Source organism: Syngnathus floridae, chromosome 7, assembly GCF_059516105.1.
Source record: "Syngnathus floridae isolate MCC-2025c chromosome 7, RoL_Sflo_1.0, whole genome shotgun sequence".
Lineage (NCBI taxonomy): Eukaryota > Metazoa > Chordata > Actinopteri > Syngnathiformes > Syngnathidae > Syngnathus > Syngnathus floridae.
Genome location: NC_142419.1, coordinates 5,117,940 through 5,132,361, shown reverse-complemented (window position 1 = coordinate 5,132,361; position 14,422 = coordinate 5,117,940). Strand labels below are relative to the sequence as shown.

The window sequence follows — 14,422 nt, the reverse complement described above, 5'->3', positions numbered from 1 at the left end:
TTTGAATAAACCAAATTATTTTTTATGTTCCTACAGGGAACATTGGAAATTCATTTCATATTGAGCCAGTTTTGGGAATCATCACAGTTGCACGTGACCTTGACTTGTCCAGTATAGGTCACTACATACTCACTATCAGAGTCACAGACAATGGCTCCCCCTCTCTCTCCACAACCACAATAGTGCGTATAGCTGTTACACTCTCAAATAATGCAGGTCCAAAGTTCCCTCAACCTGAGTATCAAGCCGACATCACAGAAAATGCAGTGATTGGAACCTCTGTCACCACAATCAGTGCAATGAGTCAGTCCACGCTTACTTATGAGATCAAACAAGGCAACTCTGATCGGGTTTTTCAGATAAACCAGTATAGTGGAGTAATTACAACTCAAAAGTCTCTGGACTATGAAGTTAGAGCATCATTCACTCTCACAGTACAGGCTACCAACATGGCTGGCTTGGCCTCCAATGCAACTCTTTTGATTCAAGTTTTGGATGAAAATGATAACGTACCAGTGTTCAAGCAACTTCACTATCATGGCAGCATCAGTGAAGCTGCACCAATCAACAGTCTTGTTTTAAACACAGAAGATTCCCCACTAGTTATCAAGGCCACTGATGCTGATCATAACCAGAATGCTCTGCTCGTATATCAGATTGTCGAAGACACAGCAAAAATGATTTTCACGGTGGACTCAGGTACTGGCTCTATCAGGACCATTGCAAATCTTGATCATGAGACGTCTTCTATCTTCCACTTCCATGTTCAAGTCAGAGATAATGGCAGACCACAGTTGACAGCAGACAGCCCAACTGAAGTCACAGTACAAGTCATAGACACAAATGATTCACCACCTCGTTTCACCCAGAGTAAATATGAAACAGTTGTGCTTCTCCCCACCTATACAGGAGTGGAAGCGCTGCAGGTGTCAGCCATAGATCCAGACAAACATGTGACAGGACTCACCTACTCTTTCACAGATGGAGCACTGGAACATTTTTCCATCCAACCTTCCAATGGAATTATAATTGTTAAAAACAACACTTTTTCCAGAGAACGTTTCCGCTTCACTGTCAAAGTCTCAGATGGGAAATTTTCCACCACAGCCATGGTAACCATTCTTTTGAGAGAAGCTCTGGATTCTGGTTTAAGCTTCACCAATAATCTTTACACTTCGTTAATTCAAGAGAATGTTTCTAACATCACCAAGGTAGCTGTTGTCAATGCTGTTGGAAACCATCTTAATGAACCATTGAAGTACAAATTATTGAACCCTGGTAAACGCTTCAAAATCCGTCCAACTTCTGGGGTGATCCAAACCACAGGTTTGCCATTTGACCGTGAAGAGCAAGAATTCTATGAACTGATTGTTGAGGCAAGAAGGGAGCATGACCGTCTGCATGTAGCCAGAGTTATGGTGAAAGTCCAGGTGGAAGACATCAACGACAATGCCCCTATATTTGTTGGACTTCCTTATTATGCAGCTGTTCAAGTAGAAGCTGAGCCAGGATTCCACATTTTCAAAGTTATGGCAGTTGATGGGGATAAAGGAATTAATGGAGAGGTGTCTTATTACCTCAAGGATGACCATGGTCATTTCGAAATCAATCGACAATCAGGAAATCTTAAGCTGAAGAGAGCCTTTGAGTCTGACCTATCTAATATGGAATACCTGATGGTGATATACGCAAAAGATGGTGGTTATCCACCTCTCTCTTCTACAATTGAATTTGCGATTACAGTTGTCAACAAAGCCATGCCTGTCTTTGACAAATCGTTTTATTTGGTGTCTGTTAATGAGGATGTGGCAGTGCACACACCTGTCATTGGTATTAATGCAACTAGTCCTGAAGGTCAGACTATCTTTTACACAATAGTTGATGGCGATCCAGCTCTTCAGTTTGACATTGGTTTTGACACAGGAGTCATAAGTGTCATACATTCCTTGGACTATGAAATAGCATCATATTATCATCTGACCATAAGAGCAACTGACTATTTAACTGGTGCCCGTTCTGAGGTTGATGTGAATGTGGTCATTCAGGATGTTAATGACAATGTCCCCATCTTTCAGAAAATGTCCTACGCCGTAGTTTTATTGGAAACAGCAGTGATTGGAACTCCAGCTCTTCAAGTAATTGCTACTGACAAAGACTCTGAAAAGAATAATATTGTTCTTTACCAGATCTTATCCGATTCACATAACAACACAGACTATTTTCACATCGATAGCAGCAGTGGACTAATTCTGACTGCCCGTATGCTGGACTATGAACAAGTCCAGAAGTATGACTTCATCGTCAGAGCAACTGATAATGGCTTTCCACCTTTGAGTAGTTACATGTCTGTCACGGTTATGGTGAATGACACAAATGACAATGCTCCAATTTTCAACCAGCTTCTTTATGAAGCCCACGTGAATGAGCTGGCACCAAAGGGTCAATTTGTAACCTGCGTCCAAGCCTCGGATGCAGACGATTCCGATTTTGCCAAACTGGAATACAGTATTTTGTCTGGAAATGAAAAGACGATCTTTGTGATGGAGAAAAAGACTGGAATTATCACTTTGTCCAGCCACAATAAAGAAAGGATGGAACCTGTATACAGCCTTAATGTTTCAGTGTCAGATGGGGTCTTCACCAGCACTGCACAAGTTCATGTTAAAGTGGTGGGAGCCAATTTGTATAGCCCGATATTTGAACAGACAGTATATGAAGCAGAGCTAAGAGAAAATGCTGCAGTGGGAACCAAAGTTATACAGGTAAGAGCTGTTATGAAATTATTTAATTGGATGTTTCTGTCATTTTTTGTAATTGAAAAAGATTCCTGGCATATTTATTCATTTTCCCCTTCATTAAATTAAAGGTACAGGCAACTGATGCGGACCCTGGTGTTTTTGGTCATGTGGCTTATTCCTTCGTCAATGATGTTGGCAAGAACCAGTTCAGCATTGATGCGAATGGCCAAATCACCACAGTGGAAAAGTTTGATCGTGAGGACCCTGCAAATAAAGACACAGTCTTGACTGTGCTTGCCCAAGACTCAGGTGGACGTGTTTCTTACTGTACAGTACAAGTTACCCTTCTGGATGACAATGATAATGCACCTCATTTCAGTGCCACTGAATACAGAGCGTCTGTCAAGTCTGATGTTGCTCATGGTTTTTTAGTGACACAGATTCAGGCCAGTGATCCTGATGATGGTATCAATGCCAGTGTTACATATTCTCTCTACAGTGAGGCACATGTCCCTGTGGCAGACATTTTGGAGATTGATCCTGAAAATGGCTGGATGGTGACAAAAGGAAGCTTCAGCCATTTGAGAAACTCTGTGTTATCTTTTTTTGTAAAAGCCATGGATAATGGAAATCCAGTTCGCCACTCTCTAGTGTCAGTCTACATTCATGTTCTTTCTCCAGATTCCATCATTCCCTCATTTAGTCATCATCCATATTCATTCAGCATACCAGAGGACACACTAATAGGCTATGCTATTGGTATAGTTCGCCTTAACAATCCTCCTGGATATGACACGCTTATCGCTGCATTTTCCCTGGTTAATGGAGAAAACGGAGAAAACAACAAAGATGAGGTGTTTGTGATTGAAAAGGATACTGGGGTGATAAAGATAGATAAGCTCCTGGACCATGAGCATATCAAAGAATACCACTTCAAAGTTATTGCAACTGTGCAACAAGCCAAGCTGGATTCTGTAACTTCTGTTGATGTTAATGTTAAAGTACTAGACCTAAACGACAATAAACCATTTTTTGAGGCCATCTCCTATGAAGCCACAGTTTTGGAAGGAATGCCAATTGGAACCAGAGTTATTCAAGTCCAAGCACATGATCCAGATTCATCTGCCAATGGACAAGTAACATATAGTCTTGGAGACTTTGTCAATTCAGAAGTTCAGACTACATTAATTGGAATTTTCAGTATTGACTCCAACGCAGGCTGGATTTCCACCCGCAAGACCCTGAACCATGAGTCCAATCCATCATATACATTCACAGTGATTGCCTCAGATCTCGGGGAGGCATTATCTCTTTCCAGCACTACCACTGTTACAGTGGCAGTATCAGACATCAATGACAACCCACCCATTTTCTTGGAACAGCGATATGTTGGTACAGTTAACGAGAGTGACTCACCAGGAGAAGTGGTTGCTGTGCTGAACACAAAAGATGATGACAGTTCCGCCATTAACCGACAAGTCAGCTATCACATTACAGGTAAGATTATTATTATTATTATTATTATTGTTGTATTTGAAATGATGTGTGTTGAAATCACGGTAAGAGTTTCGGTAAGCCACTGATTGTGTTAAAGAACGACCATGGCGCTGTATTATTTGGAAAGATTTTCACAGAGAAACATTTGCTACAAAAATGGTTCATGACTGAAATCATCTAACAACGTAACAATTTCCAAAGATCAAACAAATAATAACCAGCACATTCGTCTTTGAACACTGAGGCAAAGCCAAAACCAGCTGCACTGAACATTATTTTTCTGTAATTGTTTAATACATTGTTAGGTTAAACAAACTCTTAATGAGGGCTTTGCCTGGGAACCTAATGACTCACATGTCATATTCTTTCCCAAATAAAACATTTATATGTATGTATAAATTCCGTGACAAAAACTAATAGGTGACTCAAACAAAGAGTTACATTATTTATATTGAGGGCAAAAGAAACAATTAAAATTAATTAAAGCAGGATTAGTTATCTCCTTGATTAAATAGTATGTATTAAAATCAAATGATTACTTTATTCATTGACAAATAAGATGAAAATGAAGTTGTAATTTCCCACGAGATTGAGAGAGCCACCACCAAGAGACAGGAGATTAAAAAAGTGAGTAATTTCGGTGGAAGAAATTCCTTCTCTTTATTACATTGCAATGAACATCAGCAAGACAGGCTGGTTACACGCCCTTACCCTTGACAGTTGAGAGGGAAAATGGTAAATGGGATTCACTCGTATCGTACTTTAATTCCGTCAAGGGAATCAATCCCCGGCTGCAGAAGCTGGCTCTTGGGACATGGAATGTCACCTCTCTGGCAAGAAAGGAGCCCGAGCTGGTGTGCGAGGCGGAAAAGTTCCGACTAGACATAGTCGGACTTGCCTCCACACACAGTTTGGTTTCTGGTACATGTTCTCTCGAGAGGGGCTGGACTCTCTTCCACTCTGGAGTTGCCCACGGTGAGAGGCGTTGAGCAGGTGTGGGCATACTTATTGCCCCCCGGTTGGGCGCCTGCACATTGGGGTTCACCCCGGTGAACGAGAGGGCAGCCTCCCTCCGCCTTCGGGTGGGGGGATGGGTGTTGACTGTTGTTTGTGTCTATGCACCAAACGGTAGCTCAGACTATCCACCCTTTTTGGAGTCCTTGGAAGAAGTGCCAGACGACGTGGTGCTGTTGGCTTCTTCAAGCCGTGATCTCCAGCTTTCACTGGAGCGGTTCGCAGTCGAGTGTGAAGCGGTCAGGATGAGGGTCAGCACCTCCAAATCCGAGTCCATTGTCCTCGGTCGGAAAAGGGTGGAATGCCCTCTCCAGATCGGGATGAGATCCTGCCCCAAGTGGAGGAGTTCAAGTATCTTGGGGTCTTGATCACGAGTGAGGGCAGGTTGAAGCGCGAGATCGACAGGCGGATTAATGCAGCGTCGGCAGTAATGCGGACTCTGTACCGGTCTGAGCTGAGCCAAAAGGCAAAGCTCTCGATTTACCGGTCAATCTATGCTCCTACCCTCAACTATGGTCACGAGCTATGGGTCGTGACCGAAAGAACGAAATCCAGGATACAAGCGGCCAAAAAAAGTTTCCTCCCCAGGGTGTCCGGGCTCTCCCTTAGAGATAAAGTGAGAAGCCCGGTCGTCCGGGAGAAACTCAGAGTAGAGCCGCTGCGCCTCCACGTTGATGGAAGCCAGATGAGGTGGCTCGGGCATCTCATCAGGATGCCTCCTGGACGCCTCCCTGGGGAGGTGTTCCGGGCATGTCCCGCCGGTAGGAGACCCCGGGGGCCACCCAGGACACGCTGGAGAGACTATGTCTCTCAGCTGGCCTGGGAACGCCTTGGGATCCCCCGGGATGAGCTGGATGAAGTGGCTGGGGAGAGGGAAGTCTGGGAGTCCCTCCTAAAGCTGCTGCCCTCGCGACTCGAGCCCGGATAAGCGGAAGAAGATGGATGGATGGATGGATGGATGGATGGATGGATGGATGGATGGATGGATGGATGGATGGATGGATGGATGGATGGATGGATGGATGGATGGATGGAAGAAATGCTGGAGAGCACTCCTTCTGGGGACTCCATCGCTCTACTGGGTGACTTTAATGCTCACATGGGCAATGACAGTGAGACCTGGAAGGGCGTGATTAGGAGGAACAGCCCCCCCGATCTGAACCCAAGCAGTGTTCTATTATTGGACTTCTTTGCTTGACACCGATTGTCCATAATGAACACCATGTTCAAGCATAAGGGTGTCCTGATACCAAGTGCACACATGGACACCCGAGGCTGCAGTTCGATGATCAACTTTGTAGTTGTGTCATCGGATTTGTGGCCGCATGTTTTGGACACTCGGGTGAAGAGAGGGGCGGAGCTGCTCCGATGGTGGGGGAAGATGCCGGTCTGACTTGGCAGACTCAAACGTACTGTGAGGGTCTGCTGGGAACGTCTGGCAGAATCCCCTGTCAGGAAGAGCTTCAACTCCCACCTCCGGCAGAGCTTTTCCCAGATCCTGGAGGAGGCGGGGAACATTGAGTTCGAGTGGACCATGTTCCGTGCCTCCATTGTTGAGGCAGCTGACCGGAGCTGTGGTTGTAAGGTGGCGGTGCCTGTCATTGCGGGAACCCCCGAAACCGCCGGTGGACACCGAATGGTCAAGCGGAATGCGGCTTCGGTGGTTGCTGAGGCAAAAACCCGAACATGGGAGGAGTTATGTGAGGCCATGGAAAATGACTTCCGGACGGCTTCGAGGAAATTCTGGTCCACCATCTGGTGTCTCAGCACCGTCAACATAGTTTACAGTGAAGATTGCTCTGAGGTGGACACTTCAATCTCTGGGGTCGAAGTCACTGAGGTAATTATAAAACTCCTTGGGGGCAAGACCCCAGGGGTGGATGGGATCCACCCGGAGTCCTTAAAGGCTCTGGATATTGTAGGGCTGTCCTAGCTGACATGCCTCTACAACATTGTGTGGACATCAGGCACGGTGACTCTGAATTGGCAGACTGGGGTGGCGGTCCCCCTTTTTAAGAAGGGGGACCGAAGGGTGTGTTCCAACTACAGCGAAATCACACTCCTCAGCCTCCCTGGTCTATTCAGGGGTTCTGGAGAGGAGGTTCTGTAGGGAGGTTGAATCTCAGATTCAGGAGGAGCAGTGTGGTTTTTGTCCCGGCGTGGAAGAGTGGACCAGCTCTATACCCTCGGCAGGATCCTCGAGGGTGCATGGGAGTTTGCTCAACCAGTCCACGTTTGTTTTGTGGACTTGGAGAAGGCGTTCGGCCGTGTCCCTTGGGAAGTTCTGTGGAAGGTGCTTTGGGAGTATGGGGTGCCAAACCAATTGATAAGGGCGGTTCGGTCTCTGTATCATCGATTCCAGAGTTTGGTCCGCATTTCCAGCAGTAAGTCGTTCCCAGTGAGGGTTGGACCCCGCCAAGGCTGCCCTTTGTCACCGATTCTGTTCATAACTTTTATGGACAGAATTTCTAGGTGCAGCCGAGGCGTTGAGGGTGTCCGGTTTGGGGACCCCAGCATTGCATCTCTGCTTTTTGCAGACGACGTGGTGCCGTTGGCTTCTTCAAGCCGTGATCTCCAGCTCTCATTGGAGTGGTTCGCTGCCGAGTGTGAAGCGGTCAGGATGAAGGTCAGCACCTCCAAATCTGAGTGCATGGTCCTCAGTCGGAAAAGGGTGGAATACCCTCTCCGGATCGGGGATGAGATCCTGCCCCAAGTGGAGGAGTTCAAGTATCTCGGGGTCTTGTTCACGAGCGAAGGTAGGATGGAGCGTGAGATCGACAGGCGGATTGGTGCAGCGTCGGGCGTGATGTGGACTCTGTACCGGTCCAACATGCTGAAGAGAGAGCTGAGCCATAAGGGAAAGCTCTCAATTTACCGGTTGATCTACGCTCCTACCTATGGTCACAAGCTATGGGCCGTGACCGAAAGAACAAGATCCCGGATACAAGGGGCCGAAATGGGTGTCCAGGCTCTCCCTTGGACATAGGGTGAGAAGCTCGGTCATCTGGGAGGGACTCAGAGTAGAGCTGCTGATCCTCCACATTGAGAAGAGCCAGATGAGGTGGTTCGGGCATCTCACCAGAATGCCTCCTGGATGCCTCCTTGGGGAGGTGTTCTGGGCATGTCCCACCGGCAGGAGACCCCGTAGACAACCCAGGACGCGCTGGAGAGACTATGTCTCTTAGCTGGCCTGGGAACGCCTTGGGTTTCTCTGGGATGAGCTCGACAAAGTGGCTGGGGGGAGGGAAGTCTGGGTGTCCCTCCTAAAGCTGCTGCCACCAAAACCCGACCCTGGATAAGCGGAAGAAGATAGGTGGATGGATGAATAGTGTTATCAGCTTTTTAAACCCTTCCCAGTACTTTTACGCAACATAAACTTTCCCATTCCCTTAATAACCATTCTGACACTCTTTTGTGCATGTATTTTACCTTTACAGTAAACAAAAGAACAAACACGTGATATTTTCACTCCTTCTGCACCGATTGGTGCGCGTGGCCGGCTGCCGCCTCCTGTGCTTGAACTCTGTCACGTCCGCAGAATGTGCATACATTGCTCAGAGGCACGCCCCGCTATCAGGGCTCATTGCCGGTGTCCCGCGCACGTAGGAAACGTGTACAGCAGCCAGCTACGTAACCCGCGCTTGTCCTCAGTGAAGCATATTTCATAGAGGCACTCCCCACGCTATGAGCGGTAATTGTCGCTGTCCTGACACTTTCTGTGCGGCGGTGCAATTTTCCCTTGTGCGCGGCTGTCACGTCTTCGCTCGCGCCCTGCTGGCCGGCTGAGCGCCCTCCGCGCTAGACCTCGGGGCACCCGTCGCCAATACGGTATTGCATGTGCTAATCGGTGCTGATTGCCACCACCTGTCTCGTGTTACCCGCTTATTAGGGCATTTATATAGACGCCGTTCATCACCTGTCAGTCCTCGCTGTTTCATCTGCTTTGACACACGCACGCCTGCCACCCGATTCTCGTTTGCCTGATTTGCTGTGTAACGAAATGCCACCACGACACACGACGCGAGCTCGCTGACCGGCTTGTCAGTCGCCTCGTGCACCTGTTCTGCTGACGTTCCAGCCTCCCTTTTCCTCTTTTCCCATTCTCTGAATAAACAGTCCGTGTTGCACGTGGTTGTCCTGCCTCGGTCATGACAGGCTGGCTGCCGCGCTTCCCGCGTTTGTCCACAGTGACGCACATTGCTCAGAGACACCCCACGTTATCAGCGTGTATTTAAATGCCGTTCTCCCATCACGTATAAACCCACGAAGTAGCACATTCGTGAAAGGTGAAGTGCAAAGTGGCGAGGGATCGCTGTACTATATGTAGTCTTGATAAAAAACAACAGCTTATTCACATCGCCATGAGTTCAAGGGTACTTCGAGGAAATTTGCTGGGGATGGGACCCACAACCGAGGTGGTAGCACCCTGAGACCACCCCCAGATTGTGGCACCTTAAATAAATGAATGGCAAATTACAACAATGATTAGCGCACTTGAGACTATGTTGATACTGAGGAACCCATGCACTCATTATTATGGACAAGCCAAAGTCCTATGTCACATGAAAAACTATAGATCTTAACATATTGTAATAAAAAACATGTTAGTTTGACTTTAGTAATGAATATATTTGATGGGAACACAATAGAAGCCCTACTAGAATGAGGAATGAAATTGCCAAAATAGATAAATTAGCCCGTCACTGCGGTCTGCATTTTCCACACATATCGGGAAACTACCAAAATATGTATGACTAGTACCTGTGTTTCAAATCATTGTTGTAATGGAATCATGAAAACCTATACAGTATACTCTTTCATTTGTGATTTTCTTAGGCTTTGCCATTTATTGTTACTGAAACAGCAAGCTCCTTACTTTCTAAAATTTGTACTTTCTCCATGATTTCTTGTTAGTATGCTCTGTTTAAATAACCCTGATTATGTTGTAAACCATGCATATATTATATTATTTACATACTATCATGTCTGTCCACGGTATTAGTAATAAATGATAAACTAGCATAAAATACTGTTCAGAATACTTGCTTGTATAGTCTGATCAGTTGTAATTATCAAAGAATTCTGTATGGACCAAGACTCAGAAACCAGATTGATTGCTGTATGTTTCTCTGTTTTACAGGTGGAAACTATCGTGGGGTGTTTGCGCTGGGTCTAGTTCAGGGTGAATGGAAAATGTACGTGAAAGGGCAGTTGGACAGGGAGGAACACAGCCTCTACATTATTAATGTCACTGCAAGCGATGGACTATTTGTTTCCCAAGCAACCGTGGAGGTCACAGTGATGGACGCCAATGATAACAAACCCATCTGTGACCAGGTGACGATCAAGCTTGCTGTTGGCCACTGTCTTTGTTTATTGGATCCACTGGATTTGGATGGACTATAAATTATTTTAGACTGAATGTAGCAAGCTGATGTCAATTCATAAAATATTTTATCCGAGGGCTGTGTGTGTGTTTGTGAATGTATGTCCACAGGCACGCTATACTGCATCTGTTCCAGAGAATATCCCAGTGAATAGTGTGCTGCTAAGGGTCGGTGCCACTGATAAAGATGTGGGCATCAGTGCTTGGATACAGTATTCCTTGCATGGCCGTGGATCACATGATTTCAGTATCGACCCAGACACTGGTATGTATGAATGCAGCTTATATATACATAGATGGAACGCTCTATTTTCGTCACAGTGCAGTTCTAGCGGAAGGCGCATTCTAAATACATGGGGAGACTAAGTACACCTTGTTTTGGTATTTTCACAAAGCACAGCACGGTGCATTTATAAAAGGATATTTTTCAATCAAAGCAGCTCCTCTAATTCCCTTTTAAATTGGTGCCTGAGAGGGGTCGTCCTTCACAGTCCATGTAGGAGGTCAACCTGTGAAAAATACAGATCAACCGGAGTCAAATTCCTTGTTTGGCATGCACAAACCCTGCCCAATAAAGCTGATTCTGATTTAAAAGGAACTGCAGGCAGCCCTCCACATGTGAATGATGTAACGTTGACCATGGAGATCAATGATCTGCATGGAGAAGTGGGCACTTGGAAGCCACCATCCACCAAAAGAAAAGCTAATAAAAAAAAAACTTGCTCTAACCCTAATTAAGACTAGGTGAATTTAAAAAAGACTTAATAATGAAGAAAAAACTAACTACAAATAAAAACTTTTTTTTAAACAAATCCAGCTACTTTTCCATTTGAACATGGCCTATTTATACCAACGGTTGGATGTGGCATCACTTTAAATTACTTCCAGCCAAACAAATTTGTCAGGTCCGCATGGTACTTCAGAACACCCAATATAACTCAAAACGTTCTACCAAATACCAAAACAGGTGAAACAAGGCTTGCACTGGCACAAAAATCAGGATGTGCCATTTTTTACGCTCAAGCACCTTCTACGAATACTATAGAGCCCATAGTGTGGATATATCAACGCTCCATACTTTTGCATTGTGTGTACAGTGTGCATTTACTGTATGTATTTATATGAAATGAAGCTCAAATTAATTTGAGTTAGTGTGTAAAATCTATGGCCTAAGTTAATAGTCTTTAATTATGCACATGTGCATACAAATCACTATACGCATTTTTTCTATCTGTTATTATTCCACTTTCTGTTAATAATTTCATTCATCAGGTGAGATCAAGTCATCTGTAGCTCTGGATCGAGAGGTGACACCTAATTACTGGCTGGTTGCCCTGGCAACTGATGGTGGTGGGCAGTGGTGCCGTGTTGAGTTGTGGGTGGAAGTGACTGATGTGAATGACAACCCACCGGTCTTTACCCTACCACACTATACAGCAAGAGTATATGAAGATACTGCTACTAAAGCCCTTCTCACTCGCATCCAAGCCATAGACCCAGATGAAGGTGATTCACTGAATTTTATTACTTGTAACTCATAAATGCTGCTACTTTTTTCCTCTGTCTCTTAAATCATATCCAACACCCATAGCAATAGTCCGTAAAGCTATACAATGAAGTCCAGCTTTTTATATGTATGACTTGTTATGCTAAAAAAAAAAAGCCCCCCCAAAAACTTTTTCTCATCGCATTAGAGTATACAGTGAATATTTTAGGTAGTTTTCAAAATATTCATTCATTGCCCAATCCACTTTTTGCTATGGAAGATGTTGGATGCAGGCTGCACCTACACATTTGAAAGGATAATTGGGATGGATGTATGTTATCTATGGTTTTAGTTTTTGAGTTCTTTGGAGTAGTAATGTCATTCTACTTTTTTGTTGTTATTGTTTTCAAAACTTTTTTTGTCCAACTGGAAAATTACTAAAACTACTTCTTTTTTCTCTGCAGCTGGTCCAGGGCGTACGGTTGTCTACTCCTTGGCAGATTCTGCTGATGGTTCATTCTCTATTGATAAGTCAACAGGCATCGTGGTACTTGAACGCATCCTTGACAGAGAGATTCAGCCATCTTATCAGTTAATAGTCCGCGCATCAGATGAGGGTTCACCTATTCCCCTTTCTTCATTGATCAATGTTACAATCACTGTATTGGACATAAATGACAATCCACCGGTGTTTGAACGTCGTGATCAGTTGGTGACCATCCCAGAGGATGTGCCAGTCGGCACCAAGATGCTCACGGTGTATGCCGCCAGCAAGGATATAGGGACGAATGCTGAGATTACCTACATTATACGATCAGGAAATGAGCATGGAAAGTTCAGTATCCATTCTCTTTCTGGTGAGTATAACAAGTGCTGTTGTTGGTATTGGTTCACTTGTGACACACCTGAGACAGTGCATTGTAGCTTATACATTCTATATCATTTCACATTTTCACAAACATGGTGCACACTTTTCCCCAATATCATTCCAAATTATTATTAAAATAGATTAATTGACAACTAATCGATTATCAAATTACCGTGTTGGCCCGAATATAAGACAACCGTGATTATAAGACGACCCCCTCTTTTTCAAGACTCAAGTTTGAAAAATACTTTTTGAACACCAAATTTACTTTTTATACAGAAAATGATTACATCTGAAACAAATGATTATATAATTATGATAACAATATATTCGAGAGAAAAAGCATGTTGTTTTGCCTCATTCAAATCATGCAAAAACTGTCTATCACTCTTAATATCTGAACATTTAAATATGTAAACTAAAATGCAATCACATTTGTAAATGAATGGCTTCGGGTTTTTGGGGGGAGCGAAAATACAAACCCCAGCCGAATCGGCCACTACAGGTTAATTAAAGGCCATATCATAGAAATGTGTCTTTAAACGTGTCTTAAATGTTTCTGCTGAAGTAGCAGTTATAATATCCATTGGCAGGGCATTCCAAAGCTCTAGAGCCCGATTAGAAAATGCTCTAGACCAGGGGTCATCAACACGTTGCCCGCGGGCACCAGGTCGCCCGTGAGGACCGCATGAATTGCCCGCAGGACTATTAGCTCAAATAGCGGCACTTGTCAGTGAGCTGCATCTATTTATTTTACAGTCAAACCTTGGTTTTCTAACGTCCTGGTTCTCGATCAAATCGGAAAATTCGAGATTTTTTTGCTTCGGTTGTCGAACAAAATTCGGCGGTCAAACCTCGCAAGATGAGCCAGGAAGACCCGAGAAAACCCGACTGCGTGGCCCGGATGCCGACTGACTCTGTTGTTATTGTGTTTTTGTTACTTTGAGGATTGTATTAACCCCTAATCATTCCTCCAAATAAAGCAAGTGGGAGCAGTAAAGCCATCCTAAAACACAAAGACGCTCTTAAAGCAATGTGACAGTGAGCGTCCGGCGCCCTGCGGTTGCGCGATTGGACCAAATTAAGCTCCCTGCACACTGAGGTCCACTTAAATTTTGGAAAGTACATCAGGACTTTGAAAATATTTTCTCAATTTTAGCGACGGCTCTGTCAAAATAATGCGATCAGCGCGGTGCAGTTGCGCGGTCGGCGACGCGCTACGGCTGCGCGTTCCGCGGTGCGCTGCGGTTGCGCGATCGGACAAAATTAAGCTCCCTGCACACGTAGGACCACTTACATTTTGGAAAGTACATCAGGACTTTAAAAATATTTTCAAAATTTCAGCGACGGCTCTGTCACAATAATGCGACCAGCGCGGTGCAGTTGCGCGGTGGGCAACACGCTACGGTTGCGCGTTCGGCAGTGCGCTGCAG

General features: G+C 45.0%; 1 protein-coding gene across 3 annotated transcripts in view; it reads left to right on the top strand.

Annotated features, from left to right (window-relative positions):
- fat3a (FAT atypical cadherin 3a) overlaps positions 1-14,422 on the top strand; it is a 181,696-nt gene that overhangs the window by 101,558 nt on the left and 65,716 nt on the right. For all 3 annotated transcript variants that reach the window (XM_088382036.1, XM_088382035.1, XM_088382034.1), the window contains 6 exons: positions 37-2,762; positions 2,867-4,235; positions 10,390-10,586; positions 10,747-10,900; positions 11,908-12,141; positions 12,586-12,978. In XM_088382036.1, coding sequence (XP_088238162.1) covers positions 37-2,762; positions 2,867-4,235; positions 10,390-10,586; positions 10,747-10,900; positions 11,908-12,141; positions 12,586-12,978 — 5,073 coding nt within the window. The remainder of the gene's footprint in view (positions 1-36; positions 2,763-2,866; positions 4,236-10,389; positions 10,587-10,746; positions 10,901-11,907; positions 12,142-12,585; positions 12,979-14,422) is intronic.